Source organism: Eumetopias jubatus, unplaced genomic scaffold (genome assembly GCF_037043125.1).
Source record: "Eumetopias jubatus isolate StellerSeaLion01/CBP00866 unplaced genomic scaffold, mEumJub1_p1.0 scaffold_6, whole genome shotgun sequence".
In the NCBI taxonomy this organism is placed as follows: Eukaryota; Metazoa; Chordata; class Mammalia; order Carnivora; family Otariidae; genus Eumetopias; species Eumetopias jubatus.
In genome coordinates, this window is record NW_028274812.1 from 26,500,436 (window position 1) to 26,527,214 (window position 26,779).

Here is a 26,779-nt window from a genome sequence, read left to right on the forward strand (position 1 = left end):
TCTTCCAGGGGTTGCGTGGGGAAGCTAAGCCGGCCCGGGCGCTCTGCCTATGGGGTCCCAAGCAAAAGATGCGCGGCCCAGAAGCAAGGGCTTTACCTCCCGGAGGTGGCCGAGGGACCGAGCCTGGAGCCGCTGCCTCCTCTTTGGACCGCGGAGTGAAAAGCAGGGGCTTGAGCACGTGGCCGCAGCGGGGCGCGGTCTCCATGGGGACGTACAACACCCCCCCCCTCCCGCCCAACCCGGTGCGTCAGCGCCTGCGGGCCCGGGACTGCTGGACCCGCGTGCGCCTCCCCCGCCTTCCCCGCGGCAGGACCCAGCAGCCGGGCTCCCGCGAGGTTGGGGTCCCGGCTCCTTCGCCGTCCCCCGGGGAGCCTGGGGTGGGACCCCTGAGGGCTTCGAGCAGAGGGGCCGACGCCAGGCAGCGGGACCCCAACCAAGAGGAGATGGGACACTGAAGCTAGCAATATTAAAGGCCTGTGATGGGAAAGGTGGGGTTTATCTTCAGCAAATCCTCAGACTATTTTGATACTTATTAACAATTTTAGCGTTCTACAGGAGGAACCAAAATCAAAGTAAACAAGTTTAAGGGATCTGGAAGTAACACAAAAAAGGGATAAATGGTTTGCTCTGGTAGAATTTTTTTTTTTTTAATCATCGGTAATTAAAATTTGTCTACAAGGAATATACAACATCTACATAATAAATAAATTTTATTCTAAAAGTTTTTTTTTTTTTAAGATTTTATTTGTTTGAGAGAGAGAGAGTGCAGGAGCAGAGGGAGAGGGAAAAGCGGACTCCCCCCTGAGCAGGGAGCCGATGCGGGGCTTGATCCCAGGACGCTGGGATCATGACCTGAGCTGAAGGCAGATGCTTAACCGACTGAGCCACCAAGGCGTCCCTATTCTAAAGGTTTTATTTTAATCCAGGCACTTTTTTTTTTTCTGTTGCCTTTAATTTGTTTAAGTTGTGTGAAAGGGTACAAATGAGATAACTAAAGTTTTATTACCTGAGGCTCACATGGGGCCCCTTGACACAAAGGACAAATGAACCAAATGAATAAACAACGTCAATCTGATGCTCTGTCACTAATCCACAGGAAACAGCTTTTGCTTTACTCTGTCTCAGGACCCATCCAAGAAAAACATGCCACATGGCAAAATTTCCTTTTGCTCTGTCGGGTCCTAGAATGCTGTTTCCCCACCCTGGAATCCCTGTCCTCTCAACCCACGTGAAAAGTTTAGACGATTGTATTTAATGTTCTGCTAATTTTCTCATTTTTAAAAGGGGTATCAAAAAGACCCATTAGATAAGTTGGCCAAAATTCTTGGAACTCAGAATGCCAAAAATTACTAAAATCGAGATTTATATCTTTCAGTGGGTTTCACCCTCCCACCAAATTAGATGCTTGTTTCTCTATCCTGGAAACAAGGAAGAAGCATGGGCCTCTTCTAAAATGTGAAGGCAACTGAGGTATGGTTGAATAAACAAAATGTGGCATATCCACACAATGGGATATGATCTGGTCATGAAAATGAATGAAGTACTGAGCCATGCTACAACATGGATAAACCCTGAAACCTTGAAAATATTAAGTAAAAGAAGCCAATCATAAAAAATCATGTGTGATTCCATTTATATGAAATGTCCAGAATGGACAAACCCATACACAGCAAGTAGATTACTGGTTGCCAATGGCTGGGGGGTTTGAGAAATGGGGAGTGACTGCCCATGTTTTTCTTTTTGGAAAGATGGAAGTGATGAAAATGTTCTACAGATTATGGTGACAGGTGCACAACTGTGAATCCAGTAAAAACCACTGAGCTGTACACTTTAAAAGGTGTATTTTATGTGGTATGAGTTAATTATTTCAAAATAAGCTATGTAAAATGGGAAATTAATGTTTGCTATACATTGTTGGTGTTAGCTGTTGTGATAAGCAATTTATACACTTCTCCTTTCTCCTCATAATCACTATGACTATGAGCTGGTTATTAATTTCATTTTCTGGATGAAAACCAGAAGTTAAACCCAAAGAAGTAAATGTGCATGAATAGAAAGCTAAGGGGCAGGATGGGGATTCAAATCAAGGTCTGACTTTAAAGCCCATGTTCTTTTCATGACGACACCAACACTGAAATGTGCACAAGGTGCAAAATCTGGAAGAAAATTACAGAACCCCCAATTTTATAAACACTGTACTTTTGAGGACTGAACTCTTGTATTCCCAGATTGAAGACTACAGGTTTCTTCAAAATGAAACAATAAAGACTAATTTAAAACAATCACTTTATTAAAAATAGCAAATTTCACAAACACTCATTTACCAATTTGTTGGCACTGGCCATTGGAAAACACACCAGTGTGTGTACTGATTGTCTAACGTAAACTGAAGCAGGGCTGCCACAAAAAGCCTGTGCATCATCAACTTATAATCAACATGGGAATAAGTTTGGTGAGCTCAGGAAGGATAAACCTTCAGCCCTATAAATAACATTTTGCACAATGCATTTCAAGTATAACCCCTGTAAGGCAACAATAGAAAGCATAGCAGCACAACTTCTACATCGCATTTCCTGATTAAGCCTTCAACAAGGCCTAGGCTCCAGTTATGGCAAATAACAGCAAGGCAAATTTACTAAAAGCAGGAGTGAAAACAATCATCACACTGGCACTTTAATTACTTTATTCCTTATTGTGGAAGATGATTCTGCTACTGGACTCAGCTGGAAAAGTAAAGAATGCTGCTTGTCTTCAAGCCACAAGAATGCGACCGCATGTCATTTTAGCTGGTAGAAGTATTTGGAACATCTTGGGCATCTGCCAAATGTAGTTTTTGTCTGAGTTCATCAGTTAAGAAGATTTTCATTCTGTAATGAGTACTTCTTTTAAATCATGGGAAATTACACTCAGGAGGAGCTAAAAGAGAGGTATTAAAATAAAGGAAATATGTTTAAAGGGAAAGTGCCTATGTCACTGAGAAACCTGGATGTGATAAGACAATTTTTAGATATAGTGAAGTAGTTATACCATATCCAGAATTTGAAGGCTTAAAAACAGTCACTAAATCAAGATTATGTTTCAGGTTCTAATAGAACACAGAATTATTTTAATGTGGTAAGAACGATTTTCATGGTAAGGAACTGGTGAGAGGCAAATATGAAAACTTACCAGATTAAAAAACAATCATTTGAGAGGACACCACTTTATCATCCTTGGGAAAACAATTTCTTTGTAAGAGTCAAAAATAGAATCATCATAGGTCTAAAACTTTTCTTACAGTCCTCTGAGTTATTCTTTTTTTAAACAAGATTTTATTCATTTATTTGTCAGAGAGAGAGTGACAAAAGCAGGGGGAGTGGCAGGCAGAGGGAGAAGCAGGCTTCCCGCTGAGCAAGGAGCCCGATGCGGGACTCGACCCCAGGACCCTGGGATCATGACCTGAACCAAAGGCAGATGCTCAACCGACTGAGCCACCCAGGGGTCCCCCTCTAAATTATTCTTTAAGAAGATTGTAAACAGGATGGAATTCCTGTTTAAGTTGTGTGAAAGGGTACAAATGAGATAAACTAAAGTTTTATTACCTGAGGCCCACGTGGGGCCCCTTGACACAAAGTACAAATGAACCAAATGAATAAACAAGGTAAATCTTATTGGTCAATAAGGTCAATATTATTCCCTTTCCTTCTTATCATCATTGCCTTTCATTTTCCTTTTTCATCTCTCTGTATGATCCACCTGCTATCCATTTTTTCAAGACCCAATTCAAACAATGCTATGGATACACTGAGAACAACTAAATGCTAGCAATACACATACAGCAGAGGTTGCTAAAATATACAGACACGAGTATTGCCATCAAAGACACTGTTGTCCAGTTGGAAAGCTGAGATTTAACATATACAAAAATCAACAGATAATGAAGTAGAATGCTAGTTCAAAGTACAAATAAAATGCTTTATGGAAGTGGTCAGCTTTGGTGTTATTTGATAAGGGAAAGGGGGAGGCCAGAGCAACTCTAGGTAGGAAGTACAACCTGAACAAAGGCATTAAGATGAGCATGAACATGATGTGTTCTCAGACATCCAGAGAACCAGCTTAGTGGCAATGAAAAATAATGAAAAATACAAGAGGATATGTAGGTTGAGATCATACTACTGAGAGCCTTTAGAAAGTCTGACATGGGGGTGCCTGGGTGGCTCAGTCATTAAGCATTTGCCTTCAGCTCCGGTCGTGATCCCAGAGTCCTGGGATTGAGGCCCGCATCGGGCTCCTTGCTCTGCGGGAAGCCTGCTTCTCCCTCTCCCACTCCCCCTGCTTGTGTTCCTTCTCTCACTGTGTCTCTCTCTGTCAAATAAATAAATAAAATGTTAAAAAAAAACAAAGAAAGTCTGACATGGTAAAAAACTTGGTCTGAAATAGGAATGGCAAGATGAGAGTGGTATTTTTAGGAAGAATAATTTAGTGGTATTGTCTAAAGTCTACAGCAGCACTGTCCAAAAGAAATATAATGCACATCATAGATATAATTTTTAAAATATATTTAATTTACACTAATATATCAAAAAACTATCATTTCAGCATATAATCATTATAAAAATATTGAGATATTTTACATTCTTTTTTCCATATTAAACCTTTGAAATCAGGTATACAAATTATAGTTCTAGCACATTCCAATCCATATTAGTTGCATTTCATGTGCTCAGTAGCTACATGGTTAGTGGCTGCCATATTAGTGCAGCTCTAGGGCTGGAACAGAAGACATTTGAAAGGTTATGGAATAAAGTTATGAGGATAAGGAATAAAGGAAGAATAAAAGGCAGAGCTGATGATGCCTGACAACTAACTGTAATTAAGAAATGGCAAATAATTTCCTGCCCACGTTCAGGCTCAATGGCAGATAGTGCCATGACTGAGTAGCAATGTCTGCTATAGTCACAGAAGGAATTTAAATAATCTTGGAGACTGAAATAACAGAGGCAACTGATGACAGAGAGGGAAGTTAGGAGGGAAAGTCTGAATACAGAGAGAACAATTATTACAAATGAGGAAACTAGAGTTGCCAAACTTTTGCTCAAGGTTACACACATGCTTACCACGATTTGAAACCAAGCAATTCAAAGCCCATGCTCTTGTATTCTATCATGTAATCTTGTTCAACCGTGGTGACTGGATCAAGCAAAGTGGTAAGATAAATAAACTTAAATGTTTAACAAAAACTCAGAGGATAGGAGATACTGATGTGTCATACACACAGAAAGAATATAAAGCATAGAATATAAAGCTCAGAATAGATATAAGGAAAAGAAAAAAGAACTAGGAACTACTAAGAGAAGCCTCGTAGTTAACTCATATCTAATCCTCAAATTTAAGTCCTTCTTGGCAATGATATTTACGTTAATGTCCCTTACAGTTTATGTGGCTTCTCAAAACCCTATTTTCTTCATCTGTAAAATGATAAGTATAATACCACCTACTTACAAGGGTAGGACCAAATACGAAAATGCATGTAAAGCCCTTCATAAAATACTTGGCACATAGTTAAGGACTCAAATAAGATTAATGATTGTTATTACTAGATTTGTATATACCTCTCTATTTCTTCATTGTTGCTACTGCATAATTTAGCAATTAATAATAGTATATGTTATTAACAATAATAGTAATTTATATATATATATATTCTACAGTTTGGAAAATTTCATATACACATCATTACATGCAGCAATTACCCCATATTACAGAGGACATTCTGAGATGTTAAACAATTTACCCAAAGTTAATTATCAAAACCAAATTTCAAAAATCAAATCTCTTGACTCTACAACCAGTATCCTTTTTAGTATCCCATTATTTAGTCCAAAGGGACTAAACTCTCAAATTAAATTATTTTATAGGCAGGATCATTTCTTATTGTTCTTATAATCTCACACTATACCTAGGACCATGTCCAAAAATGCATTTTGAAAAGTTCCTGAAATAATTGCTCCAAACTGAAATGTCAAAACCTGGATATTTTACATGTGCCTTGGTGGTTTCCTTTAAGCTAATCCTATAATACACTTTATATGCATCTAAAGTGTTCCATGTAATGATAGTAAAAAAAATTTTTTTAAAGATTTTATTTATTTGACAGAGAGAGACACAGCGAGAGAGGGAACACAAGCAGGGGGAGTGGGAGAGGGAGAAGCAGACTCCCTGCTGAGCAGGGAGCCCGATGCGGTGCTTGATCCCAGGACCCTGGGATCATGACCTGAGCCGAAGGCAGACACTTAATGACTGAGCCACCCAGGTGCCCCTGTAATGATAGTAAATTAAGTATGGCATTTTATGTCTGCATATCCAACTGCTATTTAACTTAAAGAATGCAAGATTCAAAATTTCTACGGCAATAGCCTAATCCTCAATTCTCCTGATTAATTTTTTTAAAAATTGTTTTAAAAATCCAGAAACAATACAAAGCAAAGCAGAACAAGCCAGAAACACAAAATGGGGGGCAGCATACAAAACAACTAAAAGTTCCATTTGGAAACCAAAGGGGAAGAGAAATGGCCCCCGTAAATAAGAGTAGGTGTCTTTGTTCACTTGATCGAGCTATTCACCAGAAGTTACAATTTGTAAACTTTTCACTGTTGATATTAGGCAAAAGGATACATGGAAGAATTCAGTTCTTCTAACTGTAACACAAAGAAACAAATTTAATTTTAATTTTTTTAAGAAAAATATCTTAAGTAGATAATTGTTTACACATTTTAAAATAAACTATTTTTCATTTAAGCTTTCTTAAATGAAAAAGTAAAATATTGAAAAAACTTTCCAAAAATTTCCAGGCTGGGAAATTCACTTATACAAAATAATTATAAAGTAACTTTAGCCTTTATTAAACACAAATATGAGAAGAGACTGAAACCAGATAATAAAAAACGGAGTTTTATAAGGATTCTTAAAACCATGAATAATTGTGATCATCTTTATTAATAGTTTTAAAAAAGTTGCCATTTTAATGATTAAAATCTTTGGATCACAAAAAGATTTCACATTTCATTGAGTTTTCAGGATGAGGTAGAATTAATCACACCTATTTTACAGAGGAAAAAATCAAAATTACAGAAATGTTAACTAAATTGACAAAGTTATACAGATATAACCAGAATGCAAACCCCAGACTAAACGAAGGCTTTCTGGTTTCAAATTCAGTGTTCTCACCATACCATAATCATCTTCCTAAATGTACTGCAAAATAAGCTTGCATTTATTTATTAAGAGGGACTAGTAAAAGGAAATACTGGCAAGACTGAACACAGTAGATGTGAAATAAAATACACAGGCTTGAAACTTTAAAAGTATGGGCATATCATTTGCCACACATTTACTTATTCAAAGGATAAAGAGAAGCAACAGAAATGAAACCTTTTTGTCATTAGTGAATATGGAAACTATTCTGAAACTAAAGTACCAATTTTTCTTTATGTTTAAAGAGGCAAATTTCATTAACACCTTTCAGTTTAATAATCATACCCCGTAGAGTTATAGATGGGATTATGTCCTCCCAAAACTCATACGTTTTAGTCCTAATCCTCCATACCTCAGAATGTGAGTGTATTTGGAGACAGGGTCTTACAAAGATGCAGTAAGTTAAAATGAGGTCATTAGGGAGGGCCCTAATCCTGTATGATTGCTGTCTTTACCAAAAAGGAAATTTGGACATGGGCACCCCACTCATAAAAGGTGAATACCATGTAAAGATGAAGATGGATGGCCATCTACAAGCCTAGGAGAGAGGCCTCAGAAGAAACCAACCCTGATGACATCTTGATCTTCATCTCTGGGCTTCCAGAACTGTGAATAAACTTCAGGTGTAGCCTGTCTATAGCACTCTGTTATGGCAGCTTTAGCAAGCTAATACACATAGCAATGTACTAAATTACTTTAAATACCAAATACAGTTCTGTATTTAGAAATAAGTAACCATCTGAGTGAATAACACAAAATGTATTAATCATGTCATGATCTTCTATATATTAAGATCTTATCATGTATGTACAGAAGTGGGGAATCTTTCACTTTTAGATTTGCCAGCATTCTCAGAATATATGCTTAGATGTAAATATGGCAATTTCTTTGAAATATATTTCTTTAAAAAAAAAGTAGAATACAACATGTGTGAAACTTGAAAATACTACACTAAGTGAAAGAACCCAGTCATAAGAGGCCACATAGTGTGTGATTCTCTTTATATGAAATATCCAGAATAGGCAAATCCATACAGATGGACAGTAGATTAGTGGCTGCTAAGGGACGAAGAGAAGGGAGAATTAAGAGGTATAGGGTTTCTTTTGTGGGTGATGAACATGTTCTGGAATTAGACAGTGGTGATATCTGCAAAACACTGTGAATGTACCAAAAACCACTAAACGGTATACTTTAAAATGATTAAAATGATGAACTTTCTTTCAATAAAAAGTTTTTATGAAAGGAATAAAGAAAAAGAATTACACTCACGTCAGACAGAAGCCTGTCCAGATTGGAGTCACTGGCTGTTTTTCTCTTATCCTCAGGAAGTTCCTCTAACTCCCCATAGAGCTCCAAATTCAAGCGAGCTAATTTCTCCTGCATTCCCCGAACATGTTCCATCTGTTCAATGGAACATTCATTTCCTGAGGGAACATCCCAGAACGTTAATGAAGATTAGGACAGTTCAAACTAACTGCCTTGAGGAAAAACTTTTAAAGTCAAGGTGCTCACAAGAAATTAGCTTTCTTTCTGTTGTAAATTGCATTGTTAATGACTGAATGTTTTCTGTGTATAATCACAAATCAAATCCTGTTTTCACAGGAAAACAATGATAATCTAAGAAATGACTGTGGGCACTAAGAAAGTCAGATAGGAAAGTTTTCTGTAAAAAACAAAATCATCAGGGCACCTGGCTGGCTCAGTCGGTGCAGCCTGCCACTCTTGGTCTCACGGTTAGGAGTACAAGACCCATGGTGGGGGTGGACATTGCTTGAAAGTAAAATATTTTAAAAATTAAAAACAAAACAAAACCCCAAAAACCAAAAATCCCTTAGGAAAAGAAAATTCTTTTTTTCAGTAGTAATATCATTTCTAGAAGCAACAGCATCATCTAATCATGTTCAATTTGACAACTGCCGTTTGAACTGAGTGACCTAACATTTTATAATAATAAGTGAACTTGAGAGTCCTATAAGAATGTCAACCATGAATCATTTTTGCCACCAATTATATATGCCTCCTTTAAGAAATATAAACGAAAATATTTATGATGAATGTTATGATACATGAGAAACCGTGTAATATTTCCAGTTGTATACTCATTACTGCAAGACAGCTTAATTGCTAAAGGACAGGTCTTACATTATTTATTGACCAGAGTTCTCTGAGGTGGCATTATCTGCTCAGGGTAGCTAATATATACACAGTACATGATAAATTACATATTTTCATACAGATAAGTATAGCCTCTACAACCTCTTTTTTTTTTTTAAGATTTATTTTTTTAAGTAATTTCTATACCCAACGTGGAGCTTGAACCCACAACCCTGGGTACAAGAGCCACACACTCCACTGACTGAGCCAGCCAGGTGCCCCTTGTCTCTATAACCTCTTGATACTAAAATATTTTTCTAAAAAACCTTGGTTTTCTCAAAGGTATACTACAGCTCAGCTAAAGTTGAAGTATCTTGAATCCATTAGAATTTATGTAAATTATACTATAATTTCCTCCAGCTAGCTCTGTATCTTCATAAATCGACAATATTAAATTATGTTGACTACTGATAATTTTGAAGCTAGTTAAGCTCTTTAAAAGTCATCCTTTCCTCACAGAAAATATCTCGTATTTCCTTTGTTTTTCAACAATTAGTAGTAATCTGGAAGGTCAAGTGGAAGAAATACCCCAAGAGAGAGGGGTGTGTGTATGTATGTGTGTGTGTGTGTACATATGTATATACTGGCAGACATATAAATGTATCAATATACAACATATATATATATAGAGAGAGAAAAGGTGGGGGACAACATTAGAGTAGAAATATAAAGAAGCAGAAATCATAAGGGATCCAGGTGATCTAACATGAGAACAGAAGCTCCAAAAGGATAAAAAGGAACAGATGGAGGAGAAATCAATTAACAATAGAAAAAAATGTTCCTTCAGATGAAAATGAGTCGGTAGATATGAAGGACTCACTGATTCCCAGGAAAGATTAATGAGAAGAGTTAAAGAAAAAACTTTCAAACATGGACCCTTCTAGTTTCATCAGCAATTTATGAAAGAACTCTTCTCTGAATTCCACCAGTAATAGGTATTACCAGTCTTTTAATTTTGCCGGTCTGTTTGTATGAGGTGATATTTCTTTTATTACTATTGCATGTGTGTTTGTTAAGCAGTTGAATTGCTCTTTTCAGGAGCTTTACCCAGTTTTATATGTGGTTATTTACCCTTGTGTTGGTGGTCGAGGCTTCAAAAAACCAGCAAGTATGTTGATGACATTTATGCATTTGTGTGAGATTCTGTATGTATGCATTCAATAATTTTCAAATTGCTTTATAAAAAATACAGGACATAATTTTATCAGGTAAGACTTATAAAGTAAGTTGCAATCTGAATACAAAAACTCTGACTATATACTTTGTGAACTCATATCTAAAAATATCTACTTGTTTTAATGTAACAATCAGTTAACTGTTCTCTATCTTCATGGAAGAACAAGAAAATCGGATTCTTTTAAATTCAAAAGTAAGGAATGGTGGGCAAGAATTAAGTTTAGGCTTAAAAGGTAAAGAAAAATGATCCTGAGACTTTCCCAAACTAAAACATTAAGTCTAAAATATTTAACTGATGAAGAATATTCCTTTTATTTGTTACTTTTAGGATAGTTATTCCATAATAGTAATCCTACTTTAACATTTCAACCAACCTTCCCTTCTTAAAAAAACTTTTTCCTGGAGCCTGAGTAGCTCAGTTGGCTAAACGTCTGACTCTTGATTTTGGCTCAGGTCCTCATCTCAGGGTTGTGAGATCGAGCCCTGCGTGGGGCTCCATGCTGGGCATGGAGCCTGCTGAAGATTCTCTCTCTCCCTCTCCCTCTGTCCTTCCCACCTCTCTCTCTCTCTCTCTCTCAAAAATAAATAAATAAATAACCCTTTTTCCTGAAATTTTAGAAAACAAATTATAATCCTTGACAAATGAAATCTAGGATGATTGTATTTTATGCCTCTGGACTTTTTTTCTTTTAATAAAAGAAAATGATACTTTTAAAATGAATGGCAAAACAAATTCAGAAAACAGGATGCAAACATCTTGAAGAGAAAAACAAAGGGGAAATATCTATGGCTTGCCGAATGCTTGAAGTTTTCCAGAGTGGAAATCATTCAAAAGGCTGAGAAGCCCTCTCTCCATCTCCTGAACGTCTGAGACATCGGTGAGGAAAGAGTGCTGAATGGGAGCTGGTTGTGCACCTTTTCCTTCTCCACCCTGAGGTCTGGTCTTTTCTTTCATCACTCTGCAAAGATGATGCAATAAAAACATTAACTGCATACGATTATCTTTTAAAAAGAGAGAATTATACATATATATAATATATATATTATCTTGCTTTCCAAATATCTTAATAGTACAGAATACTCACATACATGTAGCAGTATTATATATCACATTTAAATTTGTTGCTCCTGTTTCCTTTAGAGCCTCAAGAATAATGATGTTCACCTAATATTAATAACATGTAGTTCTAGGTGGTAGGATTTTAATGTTTTAACTTTCTTCTTTGAACTTTTCCTGTGTTTGAATTTTTACAATAAATACAAATCATCTCTATGACAACAATGAATCCACCCTTTTTTAAAAAAATAAAATTAACAAAGCACTCTCAGCTTAGTTAAAAAAAAACAAAAAAAACCTGTATATTTTGTTCCCTTTTCCGGCTAGTGCATCAACAGTGTCCATAAGTTTTCTCATTCTATTTTAATAGGAGACAAAGTAAGGGCCTTCAAACCGATCATTCATTCTGCATGTTCTAATCCCTACACACTGTTACCTTCATAACGTTTTTTCTAAATCACATATAATATGTGCCTCAACTGTTTTAAAAGTTAAGCCAAGAGAAAAAAAGTGTTACAAGAATTACTGGATTTAGTATTTACTTTGATAGCATGTTGCTGTGATAATATGAAAGAAAAAAAAATTCACCTTTTTAACTTTGGTCGCTGTGAAGTTGACTGTGATGCAGGATTTGAAAACCCTGTGCTTTTACTAACTGGAATGGCATTTTTTTTGGCATTAACAACCTGAGTAGAGTGGACACTGAAAGACTTAGGACTCCTCCTCTTCACTTTCCGCTCCTCCATTGTTCTAAGTTCCCTACTGCACCAAGGCCAGCTTCCTGTGACCTAAGGAAATACAGCAAAATTATACATACATGCTAGAATATACAAAAATGAAAGAGGTTTAAAGACCCATTTCATAGGCTGATAGCAATATATCAAGAATTTATTCACTCATCCCACAAATATTTACTCTATTCCACCTGCCAGGCACTATTCTGGATATTGGGAAGAAGGTAGTGAACATGACAAAGTTCCTGTCCTCAAAAAGCCTACATTATAGAAGGGGAACAATACATAAAAATATGAACAAAATAGCCATGTGATATTCTCAGCCTGACTCAAGCTCTAGGTGGTCTTTAAATCTCCCTGCTTAAATTTATTCTTAGAAGAACCAACCAGATTCAAACAGATGTATAACTGAAAGGGGTATCTGCATTTTAACTAATAACTAGAAATCTTATTTCAACCACCATGCAGAAACTCAGTCTCTGCCTAAGGATAAAACTGATCCTAGGTCCTTGATCAACTTAAGTTCTATAAAATTAAATTTGTTTCATGACTATTTTGAATATACTTTCTCTACCTATTTCCAAGGATACACGAAAATGTATTATATATGTTTAGGTTTGCTAGTATCAAAAAAGTTACACTATGAAGTTCCAGCTGGCCCTTCCATAGAGAACACAGGTCCAATATTCCCCCCTTCCTTCATGTATTGATCAGCTTTATTTTCCTAAGAGCCATCTATCAAAAAATACCCTTCTACATTTTCTTTTTACTTATGCACACTATTAAATTCTTAATTATATTGTTTTCCGTATCATGAGATGAGAAATTTACATGGCTATTTACCTCATCAGACTGTAAAGTGCCTTAGCAGTATTAGCCCTTTCTGTGTACATTGTGTGGAATCTAACCATGCTATGACCATTCCAAAAGATTCAAATCCACTGATTACACTCCTAACATAATTGAGAATTTTAATGAAAACAGATTTTTTGCCCTTATCTAAACTTGGTGCCACTAGCACTGGAATTTAAACCATTTCAGCTCAGTTGACTCAGGCTGACTCTAGACAATCACAACTGGAACTATGATACTTCCAGAGAAGAAAAGGTTTTAAAGGAAAGGCTGTAATGACCAGTCTTTAATCCTAGATACCAAGTGTAAATTCATTCAAATCCTGGCTAACAATTTTTCCTTTAGTAACAGAACAGACATTTTGGCATTGTTTCAGCATGCAACACAAATTAAATGGAATTTTAATAAGCAACTGAATAGAGACAATGGGTATCAGTTCTCCAAAGAGGTAAGGATCTGTATAAACTTGTGTTACACATAAACACATTAACCTTCGAATTTAGTGATGCTAATGAACATTTGGTGATATAAGAAAAAGAAAAAAAAAAAACCCTAGGAAGTAAAGTAATGCAAATAAACCAACAGTGGCTTAAACTATGATGTATTGAAGGGCCAAGGCCCGAAATTTATCCGTTTTTGGAAGGCAAATCACTGCCACAAGAGAACCGAAATCTTTCCTGTACATCACGTAGCAAGGAAGCTTTTAAAGGCGGCCTTCGCAGACTGCTCATAGTTACTCACACAGTGGTTTTGACTGCCAGGAACCCACAGCCTCCAAACAGGACCACTAGGAGTCCCTCTTGACTTCACCTCATTCCCTTTCCCCAATCAGCCGACACGGTGACCCTTCAGCTCTCCGAATTCAGCAATGGCCAGAGCGGGTGGTGGAAGGGGCCTAACAGGGACACTGCGGGAGCGCTTTTCCTTCCACTTCATACCTGAGGAAGGAGAAGATCGGGGTCCTGTTCCTCAACCTGCAAAGACCCCGGAGCCTCCGAAGCCGCCGCCGCAGCTGCAGCCGCCGACGCTACTGCTGCAGCTTGAGCCGGGGTCACATCCCGGCCCCAGGTCCTCCACAGCTCCTTTTGTTTACGGAAGTGATGTGAGGAGGCGGAGCCTCCGTACCCCTGGCTGGAGCCTCGCCTCTTCCTGCCCCGCCAGTGCGGCTCCCGTCTCCGCCCTTGGTATCTCATTGCTTCCACTCTCCTGCCCTCAACTGTACTTTAGGCGGACATGGAAAGGGAGACTCATAGTTGGGCTTTTATTTTGGGTTCTGTGGCCCAGACGCACAGAGCGCTAAGGGATGGCGGTAGAGGCAGGAACGGGAAACTCAGGGCCCTTTCCGGAAGCTGCCCCGCCCCCTGGGTGAGTGTCAGTTCCCACGCACTACAATTCCCAGCATGCTATTCGAGCAAGCCCGGAGGCGGAACCGGAGTGTCGCCATAGCAACTGAATCAACTACCTCGCCGGGACGTCTCAAGGTAAACCAACTTTAGCTTGGAAGGCAGCGTGGAAAACCGCGATTCTGTCTAGCGACCCGGCCAAGCCCCTAAATGAGATTTTATTACTATTAAAAGCTACTCTGTTCAGGCCCTAGGCATACGTTATCTCTCACCCTCACTATAGTTGTACGAGGTAGGTGTTAATAATCCCCGTTTTAGAGACGAGGACTCTTGACACTCGGAAAGGCTTAATAAATCCACCTCTGTCTGTCACCAAGACAGTTCTTCCATTATACATATTTCTTCTGGAGAAGGAATTGTGGGTTGTGAGAGATGGACTATCCTAAATGAGGGGAGAAATCCATGTTTCATTCCCTAGTCTGGATATTATTTACCGTGTGGTGTTAGAGTTGGGGAGGTTTTAGGTTTGTAGATCTTTAGAGACTCTGGATAGTTTTAGGTTTATAGATCTTGTAGATAGTACCACATATTTCTCCTGAATTTGCTACTGAGGAAACTGTATCTAGAGACTGATATCAATATATCAATGCTAGAGAGGCAGAGTAAAGGAGAAGCCAAGTATTCCAGTTTGGGATGTTTTGCCACCACCACTCCCTCCATTTTTAAAAATTTGGAAATGTTTTAAAAACAAAAACAGAATGAACATTCATGTATACCATCAGAATGGTAAGATGTTATATTTTGTCCTTTTATATTTTTAAATGAAAGAAATAGAACATTACAGAATAAGTGGGTGCCCCTATTCCCTGTACCACTCTACTTCCCTTCTGAGAGGCAACTATGATCTTAAATTTGATAAGCAGCTTGTTAATCTAGGTTTGCTTTCACTATTACTATGTGTTTATAAGCAATATATAGAATGACTGGGCTTTTGAAGTTTTACACGAATATTTTGTGTATTGATCTACAGCGTGGCTTTTTCATTCAACTCTGTTTTTGAGATCTATCCACATCGATTCGTATGGCTAGACTTCATTTGTTTTGGCTATAGAGTATTCTGTCAAATAAGTTTCCCACACATTATTTGGGAATTCCTCTAGTGATGGATAAATTTAGTTTGTTTCCCATTTCTCACCATTACAAACAATGTTGTAGGGTACAATCTTCTCGGTATCTTTTCTCAATGTATCTTAACTAATCTCTGAATTATTTTATCTGTATGAGCAGAGCTTGCAAACTGGTGATTCACATGCTATTCTAATTTTTTTCAGATTGGTTGCTAACAGTTAAAATGGAAGGAATACAATAAATGGATGTCTTCTCATTCATTTGGCATTCTAATCATAATGGGAAGATCTGAGCACACTAGATCGGCACTGTAACCTGGCATCAATAGGTCAAGCTGCCAAGTGACTCTTTCCTTTGGATCATTTCAATTGCTTTCTAGTTTTTCTCTAAGTCCTTCTGCCTTTAGTACTCATCTGAGGTCTCTGGTATTTACATTTGCAACCCCTAATATAATGTAGGGACACAAGAAGATATCCATACAAATGTACATATTTCAGGTCTTCAGAGTTCTGTATGAGTCCCTTTTTTGGCCAGAGACTGTTGTAGGAGGTCAGAGGGCATCTATGAACCAGATGGATAAAAGCCCTATAGTGAGAGAGCTTATAATCTTGATAAAGGAGATGAACAATAAATTAGTAAACAAACAAGAGAGTTTCAGTTAGTGAAAAGTTCTCTGAAATAACAGCTTAAGATTATAGGGTGTTACTGTAAGGTGTGGGGTACTGAAGAGGGAGTGTCAGGGAAGGCCCTTCTGAAAAAGCAACTTTAAGGGTTGAGATATGAATGTATTTTACGGCTGGCTGCTTTGGAAAAACAAACAAGGAGCCAGCCGTGGAATGATCTGGAGGAAGACCATCCTTGGGCAAAATATATGGTTAAACCACAGGTCTTTAGGCACAAACGAGCTTGGCATGTTTGAGGAAGCAAGAGGTCTGTGTGGCAGATTGTACTGATTAAGAGATAGAGTGCATGAGATAGAGCCACAGAGGTACAATTTGGAGTGTGATATCTTTTAATTTTTATTTTTTTAAAATTAGTTTTATTTGATTTAAATTCAGTTAACTAACATATAGTGTATTATCAGTTTCAGAGGTAGAGTTCAGTAATTCATCAGTTATATATAACACCCAGTGCTCATTACATCAGGTCCTTCCTTGATGTCCATCACCCAGTTACCCCATCCCCCCATCCCTTCCCTCCAGCAATCCTCAGTTTGTTTCCTGAGATTAAGAGTCTCTTATGGTTTGTCTCCCTCTCTGATTTCGTCTTGTTTTATTTTTCCCTCTCTTCCCCTGTGCTCCTGTGTTTTGTTTCTTAAATTCCACATAGGAGTGAAATCATGTGATAAATGGCTTTCTCTGGTTGACTTATTTCATTTAGCATAATACCCTCTGTTCCATTCATGTTGTTGCAGATGGTAAGATTTCATTTTTTTTTTGATGGCTGAGTTGTATTCCATTGTGTGTGTGTGTGTGTGTGTGTGTGTATACACACACACACACACACACACACATACATCACATCTTCTTTATCCATTCATCTGTCGATGGACATCTGGGCTCTTTCCATAGTTTGGCTATTGTGAGTATTGCTGCTATAAACATTGAGGTGCAGGTGCCCCTTCAGATCACTATGCTTGCATCTTTTGGGTAAATAGTAGTACAATTGCTGGGTCATAGGGTAGCTCTATTTTTAACTTTTTGAGGAACTGCCATACTCTTTTCCAGAGTGGCTGTACCAGCTTGGAGTGTGATTTCTTTTACCTGAAATCTAGAGTTCTTCCCTAAGAGAAATTTTGTTCTTTGAGATTTACTAGAATTTCCTTTAAGCTGCAAAAATCCCTCCTTTGGAATTACTGTTAAATGGACATCTTTTGTAAATTATGCTAATAAGATGCCTTCTTCCTAAGGACAATATTTAAAGGATAAGAGCTTTGATCAACAACACTCTCTAGCCCCACCACTAATACACTCTGTAGCATAGGTAGGCAAGGAGGAGTGCTATTGGTGAATCTCCTGGTAGTGACGGTGATGCCAACATAGCGGTTCACAGGCTCTGGACATAATAAGCCAGAATCTCTTGGGAACTCAGGAATCTCTCTTTTAAAAAAAAAAATATTTTTCTTATGGAAAATTTCAAACATGTATCAAAGAAGACAGAATAGCACAATGAACCCATTGTACCCATTATCCACCTATTGACTCATGACCAATCTTGTTTCACTTAAACCACTCCCCCTACATTTTCTCCTCTTCTCTATTATATTGAAGCAAATCCCAGACATCATTTAATTCATAATATTTCAGTATTGATCCCTAAAAGATAGAAAAAAACATAACCATAATATCACTGTTATTCCAACAGTAATAATTACTCAATATTATTAAACATCCAGTCAATGTTCAAATTTGCAATAGCATCATAAATGTCATCAGTTTTTTTTCACATTTCATTTGAATCAGGAATATTTTTTGTAAGTCCTCAGGTGATGAATGGGTTTGGAGGCCAGTGTTTTACATCCTCATTTCCTAATTTCTTGACATACAAACATGCATTGTCCTTCCCCTTGAGAAGGTCACATTCTAAAGGAAAAGGCAGGTATCTCAACCCAAAGCAAATGGCTATTCTACCTTAGTGCCTGGAAAAGAGTCATCCCGTTGTTGTCCCTATGGTTCTTATAGGGAAGAGGTTTTGTTTTGTTTTTGTTTGGAAGCCTATTCATCATTTGCTAAGTGTTCCTCCCCCTACTTTTCCGCCATACCAGAATGCATAGGCCAGGATAGGTCAGGCTCAATGCTTCTTTGCATGCTTGGCTCTGGAAACAGCTAAGCCCTAAAACAAATGAGCTCGCCATATTCACGAAACTGAAAGAATGCCAGGGTATACTCTAAGATGTACATGTTAGGCATTAGTGAAGGGCTCAAGAATAAACACAGAGATGCTTATAATTGTATTTTACTGCTAGCTGCTTTGGAAAAACAAACAAGGGGTAAACAGCAGACCTGAAAAATTACAAAGACTTAGACATTTACAGAATTCTTACATACATGGCCTTTGATTTATTTGTCTTCTTCATTAGACCATAAGTTCCTGGAGGGCAGATATCATGTTTTTATTTTGTATCTTAAGCACATTGCATAGAATGTGACACAAAGTAGATCCTGGATAAATGTGTGTGTTGTGAATTGATGAAGTTCTCTAATTTTATTTCTGAAAGGAAGGTGATTTCCACAATTCCTCTTTAAACTCCAGAGTCCAAAGATCTAGGCCTAGTCTCAGTGTCAATCAGATAACATCACTAATGCCCAGGAAAATGCTGTTTTTTAGGTGGGCAATTTGTGTTTTGGTATACCAGCCTTCATACCAAGGAGATCTGATGAAGAAACTAATCCAAAAGTTTTGGGAAATTGTTATTTGAGTAATTATCTTTCAACTTAATATTTCGGATAGTTTTAGTTTATGATTTTCCACCAAAATTAAGGTTTTAATGCAATTTCACATTCACACTTCCTTTTTATGGCCAAGAGTAGTTAACAGGATTAGGGAATGGTTACCAGCAAGATACCAGCAAGAGGACAATTCATCTTTCCAATATCTTTTCTCCAAGTTCTTGTCCTAGGAACACTCCAACTTTAGAAGAAGGCTTGTGTTATAGGCTGAACCAGAAAACAAAGTATACCATGGACCAGCGAATTAGCTGTACTGCATGACAGCCCTTCCATCCAGTTTTCTCTCTTTGGTTGAATTTTAATTTAAGTGTAGCAGTATTACCAAAGAGTACCACAAGACTGGTAAGAAATGCTTGTAGGGATAGCTTACAGTACAGAAGAAAAAATAGAAGGTGGGGATGGAGGGAAGGAGGCAAGGAAGAAGGGAAGAGTAGAAGGGACCCTCATAGCACTTTGTTTATATCTCTAACAAGGACATCTTAAAATGTTATTTAAAACCTTAATTGCTACCACTCTTTTAAGAGTTGTCATAATTCCTGTCAAAGAGAAATAAATTTTATACAGGGGGGAAGGGGGGATGAAGCTCTAGGCAGATGGCCCACTGTGTGTCATAATATAGCAATGAGAGTTGGATATGCACAGGTGGGCAGGAGTCAGAGTTTCGGGATATGAAACTGAGAAAGTTGAATTGTTCTATATAGTAAAGTGGGAAGAATTGTTCACCGTGGTAGGGGGTAGGGGTTGGGAAATGTTGAGAAAAAGGACAGCAAAGAAGGGAGCAGAGTGAGAAAGGAGAGTCAAAGTGGTGGGAGGGAGAGGACTTTAAAAAGATCAATGAAGTCTGTTGTCCAATTTGTAATTGTTAGTGTTGCTGTAGTTACACACACACACACACACACACACACACACACACACACACACACACACACACACACCCCTTCCATGCTTCCAAACTTCAGGATAAATCCCCTTCAAGCTCAAAGCTTGAATGAATTAATCATTATGAAAATCAAGGAAAAAGCATTGTATTCTCCATCTTTGGGAAATTTACGGAGAGCAAGAACAATATGTGTGTAACAATAAAGTGATCTATAAACTGCAACATGTCAGGTGAGGCAGGAGCTTAGAGTCCAAGGTGATGGGGAAAATTATAAACCATAGTCTATATTATAATCTTAGAAAGAATGAGAGAGAGAAGTTTTCCACTACATAAAGACAACTATTCAATTTCGCTTCACTCTTTTTTTTAAAGATTTTATTTATTTATTTATTTATTTGAGAGAGAGAGAGAGAGAGAGCATGAGTGGGGGAAGGGGCAAAGGGAAAAGGAGAGAATCTGAAGCAGACTCCATGCTGAGTCCCAAGCCTGTCACGGGGCTGGATATCACGACCCTGAGATCATGACCTGAGCCAAACCAGAAGTCGGTTGCCCAACTGACTGAGCCACCAGGCATCCCTCAGTTTTGCTTCACTCTTAAAGGGTAAGGGGTACATGGGATGACACCTGATAATATGCTAGTGTCTTCTACTAGTCTTAGCTACTCAAGGAATGAACTAGGTTTTGTACATTTTTATATTACCAAAGCCTAGCATAGTGTCTGGCATACAATAGAAGATTAGAAAATATTCATTAAATTAATGAATAAATGAGGAAAAATTAGATCCACATGATGGCAAGTGGCAGAATGGCATTATTATTAAATCAAGTGTTACCATTAACTCAGATTACTTTCAAGAATTAGAATTTAGATTGAGTCTTTGTCATACCTGCCTCTAATCTCCAGGTGGCAGTATTATCTCATATTAAATTGTTTTGAGACCAGATGCCATTTAACTTTTGAGACTATAAATTAATTAAAATAAAAACCCAATTCTTAGTTTATTTCTATAATTGTACAGAGCCAAAGAAGAAATAAAATATAACTACATGAGATTATGGCCTTTTCTTCCAGTTGCAACACATGAGAATTACTGGGAGTTCCCTATTTCAAGCAGTTTCCAAAACATTGATGGTAAATACAAATTTGGGTACTTTGTTTACAAAACACATGTATTCCTTCAAAATATGAAAATGTGTGTGTGTGTGGTGGGGAGAAAGTGAGTGGGCAATAATATGTCTAGAAATAAATCATCTCCCAACAAATAGGGTGATGAGATTAAATGCAAAATGGTCAGTTAAATGTGAATTTCAAATACACAAAAAATACTTTATTTGTATAAGTCCCATGCAATATTTGGGACATCCTGATACTAAATATTCCTTGTCTATCTGAAAATCACCTTCAACTGGTCATTCTGCATTTTTCTCTGCTAAATCTGGCAATTGTACTAACAAATATTCTGTTGTTTTTAATTCCAAAATAAGCAGAACTTCACCAGGTCTGCAGGACACAGTGGTGTTTCCTTATTTGGAGAGATGGAAAGGAAGTAGCTGGTAGGATCGGCTTCCTTGTCCAACTTTCTGCTCGTGTGCAGATCAGAGTTCTTTAGCTGAGTAGCTTATTTTCAGGAAACTGACCCCTCAGGCAAGTGCAGATGGTATAGTCTAAACAGGTTATTTTATACAAACACGGTGTTTTTTAGCATTTGCAAGTCTGGTTGTAAAAGCCCAGCTCTGTGAATAAGCAAGGAGATCCTTGGATCCCTTCACCTCTGATTTATACTTTTCGGAGGTACCTGATGCATACCTGATGCATACCAGTTATATCAATAGGAATAGATGAATTATTTATGGAATAAACCCTATTTCAAAAAAGTAAAGAATTTTCTGGTAAATTAAATCATATGTGATAGTTTTATGCACATTTGCATTTTTAAAAAGTATTTATTTGAGAGAGAAAGCTCTAAAATACGCACGTGTGCACACGAGCCAGGGAGGGGGCAGAGGGAGAAAGAGAGAATCTCCAGCAGACTCCCCACTGAGTGTAGAACCCAACATGGGGCTCGATCTCAGGACTCTGAGCCGAAATCGAGTGGACTGTCTAACTGACTGAGCCACCCAGGTGCCCCACACATTTGCATTTTTAATGTAAGCATTCCCTATCGTCCAGATAAAATGTGCTTCAAAATTTCATTTGCAAATATTTCTGAATTCAAAATAAGCTTTCCATAGAAACGTTATTGTGAGTATTAGTCAGATCTTCAGGTTACCTAGTAAAAGTTTATTTAATTGGTTATATGACTGAAACACTATTTGTAGTTAAATTCTCTCTAAAGCTTAAAGTAATAAAAGTATTATACTTTATTTTATTTTAAGATTTATTCATCCATTTTTTAAAAAGATTTTATTTATTTGACAGAGAGAGACACAGCGAGAGAGGGAACACAAGCAGGGGGAGCGGGAGAGGGAGAAGCAGGCTTCCCGCCGAGCAGGGAGCGCAATGCGGGGCTCGATCCCAGGACCCTGGGATCATGACCTGAGCCAAAGGCAGACATTTAACCAACTGAGCCACCCAGGCATCCAAAAAAAGTATTCTAAAAAGCAAGAAATTGAAAATGTTTTTAAAATATTGAATATTCATATTTGAGGAAATACCAATGACCCAGGTTTATCTTACTCTTTCTCTGTGCCAGAAGCCATTCTAAAGACTTTAAATGGATTAACTCATTTAACCCTCATAATAACCCTGGGAGGTAGATTCCATTATGATCCCACTTCACAGATGAGGAAACTGGGACAAAGGATAAATAGTTGCCCGAAGTCACACAGCTACTGAATAGAACTGGGATTTGAGGCAGCCTGCGGCCACCTTAACCACTGTCCACCACAGCTACATTAACTTCTAATAAAGAGTTAAGGGAATTGTCTGAGAAGATTCTGAAGGCAACACCTATCTGATCACTGTCTAGGAGAGTACACAGTATCGTTCACTGAGCCTGGAACAGTTCAAAGTGAATGGTGGGTCTTTTCTTAATTTCGATGCAGTATGAATACTACTTTGGTGCTTACCAACCATAATGGAGTTATTTGGGAATTTATAAATGGAATGAAGGATGTCAGAAAGAGGAAGAAAGGTTTACCGGAGGTAACTGGATGAGAGTTAATGAGAAGTGGAAGTGGATTGAAGGGTACATCTCTGTGGGGTATGAGAAAGAGATTTCTGGGGTGGAAATGAGTTATCGAGCTGAGAGCTGACTGGAAGAATAAGAAGGAGGAGAGTCTGACTTTGCATGAATCGGGAAGGAGAGGTGGGAGGGATATTGCCCTGTATTATTGTTAATTCTCTCTAACTTGCTTAGATTTGTGACTACCTGGGTGGTTCTTGTGCCCCCCAGTTGTGGCAGTAGTGGACTTGCCAAAGGCCCCCGCTCTAGGTGGTGGTCTTCCACGTGCTGAAGGCAGAATCAAACTTCCCTTTCCAGTTGGTTGCCTTTAGACACTCTGTCTACCCTTTACCCTTCCCAAAGAGATAAGAGAGAGTGAGAGTGGAGGGGAAGAGCCCTGAACTTACTATTTAGGGAGCAGGGTTCTGACTCTCCTACCTAACTAGTTCTCTAACCGTTGGCCTCTGTTTCCTAAGCTGTGAAAATGGTGATGATTTTACCCACTTCGTGATGTAAGCACCTGGCAAATATTAGCTCTGGTCCCATTTAATCTTCACGACCGTATGAGGGTTCATTCCCATTTTCCAGATGTGGAAAAGGAGGCTCAGAGAGGTGAAAGCCCTTGTTTGAGAGCACACAAGGGCTAACAGTGAAGATAGGCACCCCTGTTGTTTAGTGCTGATGCTGCTGATCTTGCCTTTGCTGTGCAGCCTGCGGCAGAAAAGGAAATCAGTGGAATGAAATGGTTTACAGTGTTTTTCCAGAGCAAAAGTTTTAAAAGCCTTTTGCTACTGCAGTCCTGATAAATAGGAAAAAAGTAAGTAAAACCTAGAACTGTATTTCCCTAGGATAACAAAAATGGAAAGGTTTTTTAACAGAAGATATAATGTTTATACACATTCAAGAAAGCTTTCAAACTATGATTAAGTATACCCTTGCAGCAATCATTCATTATAATGATTTTTATTTGAAAAATTTTTCTCTACTGCATGGGTAATGCAAACTTATTCAGCATGTATTTATTGAGCGTCCACTTTATGCCATGTATTTTCTAGGCTAAGTGAACAATACAGACAAAAATCCCCGTTTTCATGGAGCTTGTATTCAAACGTGAGCATGGCCAATTATGTATGAATTAACCAAATCATCGTTACAGAATAGCAAGGGATGAGTGTTAGGGGAAAAGATTGAGCTGGGAAAGGGAGTAGTGTTGTGGGTGGGTGGTTGCAGTTTTGGATGGGGCGTTCCAGGAAGGTCTAATTGCGCAGGTGAGTTTTGAGCAAAGACTTGAAGGAAGGGAGGAAATGGATCTTGAGAATACCTGGGGTCACAGCAGAGGAAGGACCAGCACCATGGTGTAAGACAGGAGTATGCCCTGTGTGTGAAAACCAGTAGAGGCCAGGCTGGCTGGAGGGGGATGAGTGAGAGAAAGGGCGAGAAGTGGTGGGGTGAAGAGGCAAGGCTATATGGGCGCAGGGTGGGGAGGGCTATGCAGATTACGTGGGGCCTTGCAGGCTACTTTAAGGGTTTGGGCTTTTTCTCTTTGAGAAGTGGAAGCACCTGGAGAGTTTTGAGTGGAAGAGCGACATGATCAGGTCCATATTTTGATAGATCACTACATCATGTTGCTGTTGGGGATAGACTATAGAAGGTAAAGGGGAGAAGCAGGGAAGCCAATTTGGAGAGCATTGAGGTCACCCATGGGAGAGATGATGGTGCCTGGACCAGGGAGGCAGCTGCTACAGAGGTGAGAAGTGGTCAAAACCCAGATGAGTTTTGAAGGTAAAACTAACAAGGTTTACTGAGAGATTGGGTGGGGGCTTGAGAAATAAGTCAGGAATGACCCCCAAGTCTTTAGCCTGAGCAATTGCAAGAAGGATTTTCCATAGACTAAGATGGGAAGATTTGTGTGTGTGGGAGGGGGCAGGAAGTTCACTTTTGGTTGTGTTATGTTTGAAATGATGTAAACATCCAAGTGGAGGTGTTGAATAAACATTGTATATTTAAGTCTGGGGCCCAGATCTTGCCTGCAAATATAAATTTGTCCAACATATTATTGGTATTTAAAGCTATGAAGTTCTGTGAGATTATCAAAAAAACACGAGCAGAGAAAACTACTAAGGACTGAGCTCTGGGATAAAGGAGGAACAGCAAAATTAGAAAATGGAAACAGAAAAGACTAGAAAAGGAGAAAATGAAAAATATCCACAGAATGTGTACCATTCACATTTTGACACGTATCATTCCAGATCTTTTTTCCTTGTATGTATATGACTACCTCTTCTAAAAGTTAGTCTTAGAAATGTATTCTAAAATATCACTTTATAGATCTCTTTAAAAATAAATTTTGAGTAGATTAATGTACATATGTGGTATTAAAGTAAAAGGTAGTGACCGTTTTCTGATGAAAAGGAACTCTCCTTTCCAGAGACAACCTGTGTTGTTGGTTCCATCTCATTCACGTACAAGTATATGAAGATACACGTGTGTCTGTGTGTACAGGCGTGTTTCCCGCCCCCCACAGATAGGCTATGCACATCGTTCTGTGACTTCCTTTTTTCACTTAACAATGGGTCTTAGATTTTGTTCCACATTGACTATACAGAGCTGCCACTTTCTAAATGTTATAGTATATTAAGAGTTGATTAATATGATAGCTACCCAGGTTTTTGCAGTCAAACCTGTCAAGTGAACATGCCCCGACGGCCGCCACGCCCACTCGAGGGTCGGGCGGAGCCTTCGGTCTGTCTGTTCTCTTACCCTGTTCCCCCTTAGGATCCCTCCGTCCTTGGTTTCTTCCTTTTCTCCTTATGGAAACATATCTACCAGGAATTGCATCCTCCCACAGTTTTTCTTGCTTTCTTTTTTGTCCTGAGAAAACATAGCTGTTCATTCACTAAATATGTAAGCATTTCCTACCTCTTTGGAATATAATGTGAGCTAGGGAACAGGGTCTCCGGGAGCGCCTGCCCAACGGGAAATGCAGGCTGGTAAACCACACCACGTGCTACATTTGGCACCATAGAGAGGAACGGAATGCTTTGGAAGCATGGGGAGTAGAAGGGGCAAAGGGCAGACTAACCTGGCATAAAAGGTGTAAGACAGATAAGCAGAAGTACAATATATATGGCCAAACAAAATGGTTTCTGTCCTCGGGCCTAAGATAAGGAACCAATTCCCTTGGCCTGGGTGAGCGGGCCCTTTATGACCCGGCTCTAAGGTGTTTGCCTTCTTTCCTTCAGACCCTACTTGCTGTTCTCTGTCCTTGGAGGCACTTCCATAACTCGGCTCTCACACATTCTGTTTTCTTAGCCTAGAATGGCCTTCCCTACCTTCCACCCCTCCAGAGTTCAGTATTCTTAGTGATAGCATCATCATGAGAATGAGAATAGCCAAGTAAGCAGTACAAATAATTTTAGTAGCTAAAACCTGTTATGCACAAATTTGCAGTCTCATCTAATCCTTTTGACAACTGTATGAGACAGGTGCTGGGCTAGCTCTATTTTCAAATGAGGATATTAAGGGTAAAAGATATTAAGTAGACTACTGAAGTCACACAACTAGTCAGTAGAGCAGCCGGGATTCATACCTAGCCCTAGCTAATCCTAG

General features: G+C 38.5%; 1 protein-coding gene across 4 annotated transcripts; it reads right to left on the minus strand.

The window, feature by feature from the left end:
* Positions 1-2,269: 2,269 nt before the first annotated feature.
* On the minus strand, positions 2,270-14,490 carry CCDC28A (coiled-coil domain containing 28A). Of its 4 annotated transcripts, none has more exons than XR_003612016.2 (7): positions 14,145-14,490; positions 12,209-12,408; positions 11,359-11,522; positions 8,503-8,657; positions 6,655-6,677; positions 5,097-5,529; positions 2,848-2,916 (listed from the first exon to the last, which is right to left on the minus strand). XR_003612016.2 is itself a non-coding variant. In XM_028121432.2 (7 exons), exons 1-6 carry the CDS (start codon positions 14,397-14,399, stop codon positions 5,520-5,522), a joined length of 807 nt encoding a protein of 268 aa, XP_027977233.1. In that variant the 5' UTR covers positions 14,400-14,490; the 3' UTR covers positions 2,881-2,916; positions 5,482-5,519. The 4 variants fall into 4 exon arrangements, 3 of the variants coding, with proteins under 3 accessions (XP_027977231.1, XP_027977233.1, XP_027977232.1); XM_028121432.2 differs by having other exon boundaries at positions 2,881-2,916; positions 5,482-5,529; XM_028121430.2 differs by lacking the exons at positions 2,848-2,916; positions 5,097-5,529 and adding an exon at positions 2,270-2,837 and having other exon boundaries at positions 14,145-14,482.
* Positions 14,491-26,779: the final 12,289 nt, after the last annotated feature.

What these genes read in the sequence shown, in the direction of transcription:
- CCDC28A (XM_028121430.2), bottom strand. Translation starts at nt 14,399, where the DNA reads ATGAGATACCAAGGGCGGAGACGGGAGCCGCACTGGCGGGGCAGGAAG. An exon ending in CAGCGACCAAAGTTAAAAAG is followed by an intron (nt 11,523 to 12,208) that starts GTGAATTTTTTT and finishes TCATCTTTGCAG; the next exon opens with AGTGATGAAAGAAAAGACCA. An exon ending in TGGAAAACTTCAAGCATTCG is followed by an intron (nt 8,658 to 11,358) that starts GCAAGCCATAGA and finishes ATGTTCCCTCAG; the next exon opens with GAAATGAATGTTCCATTGAA.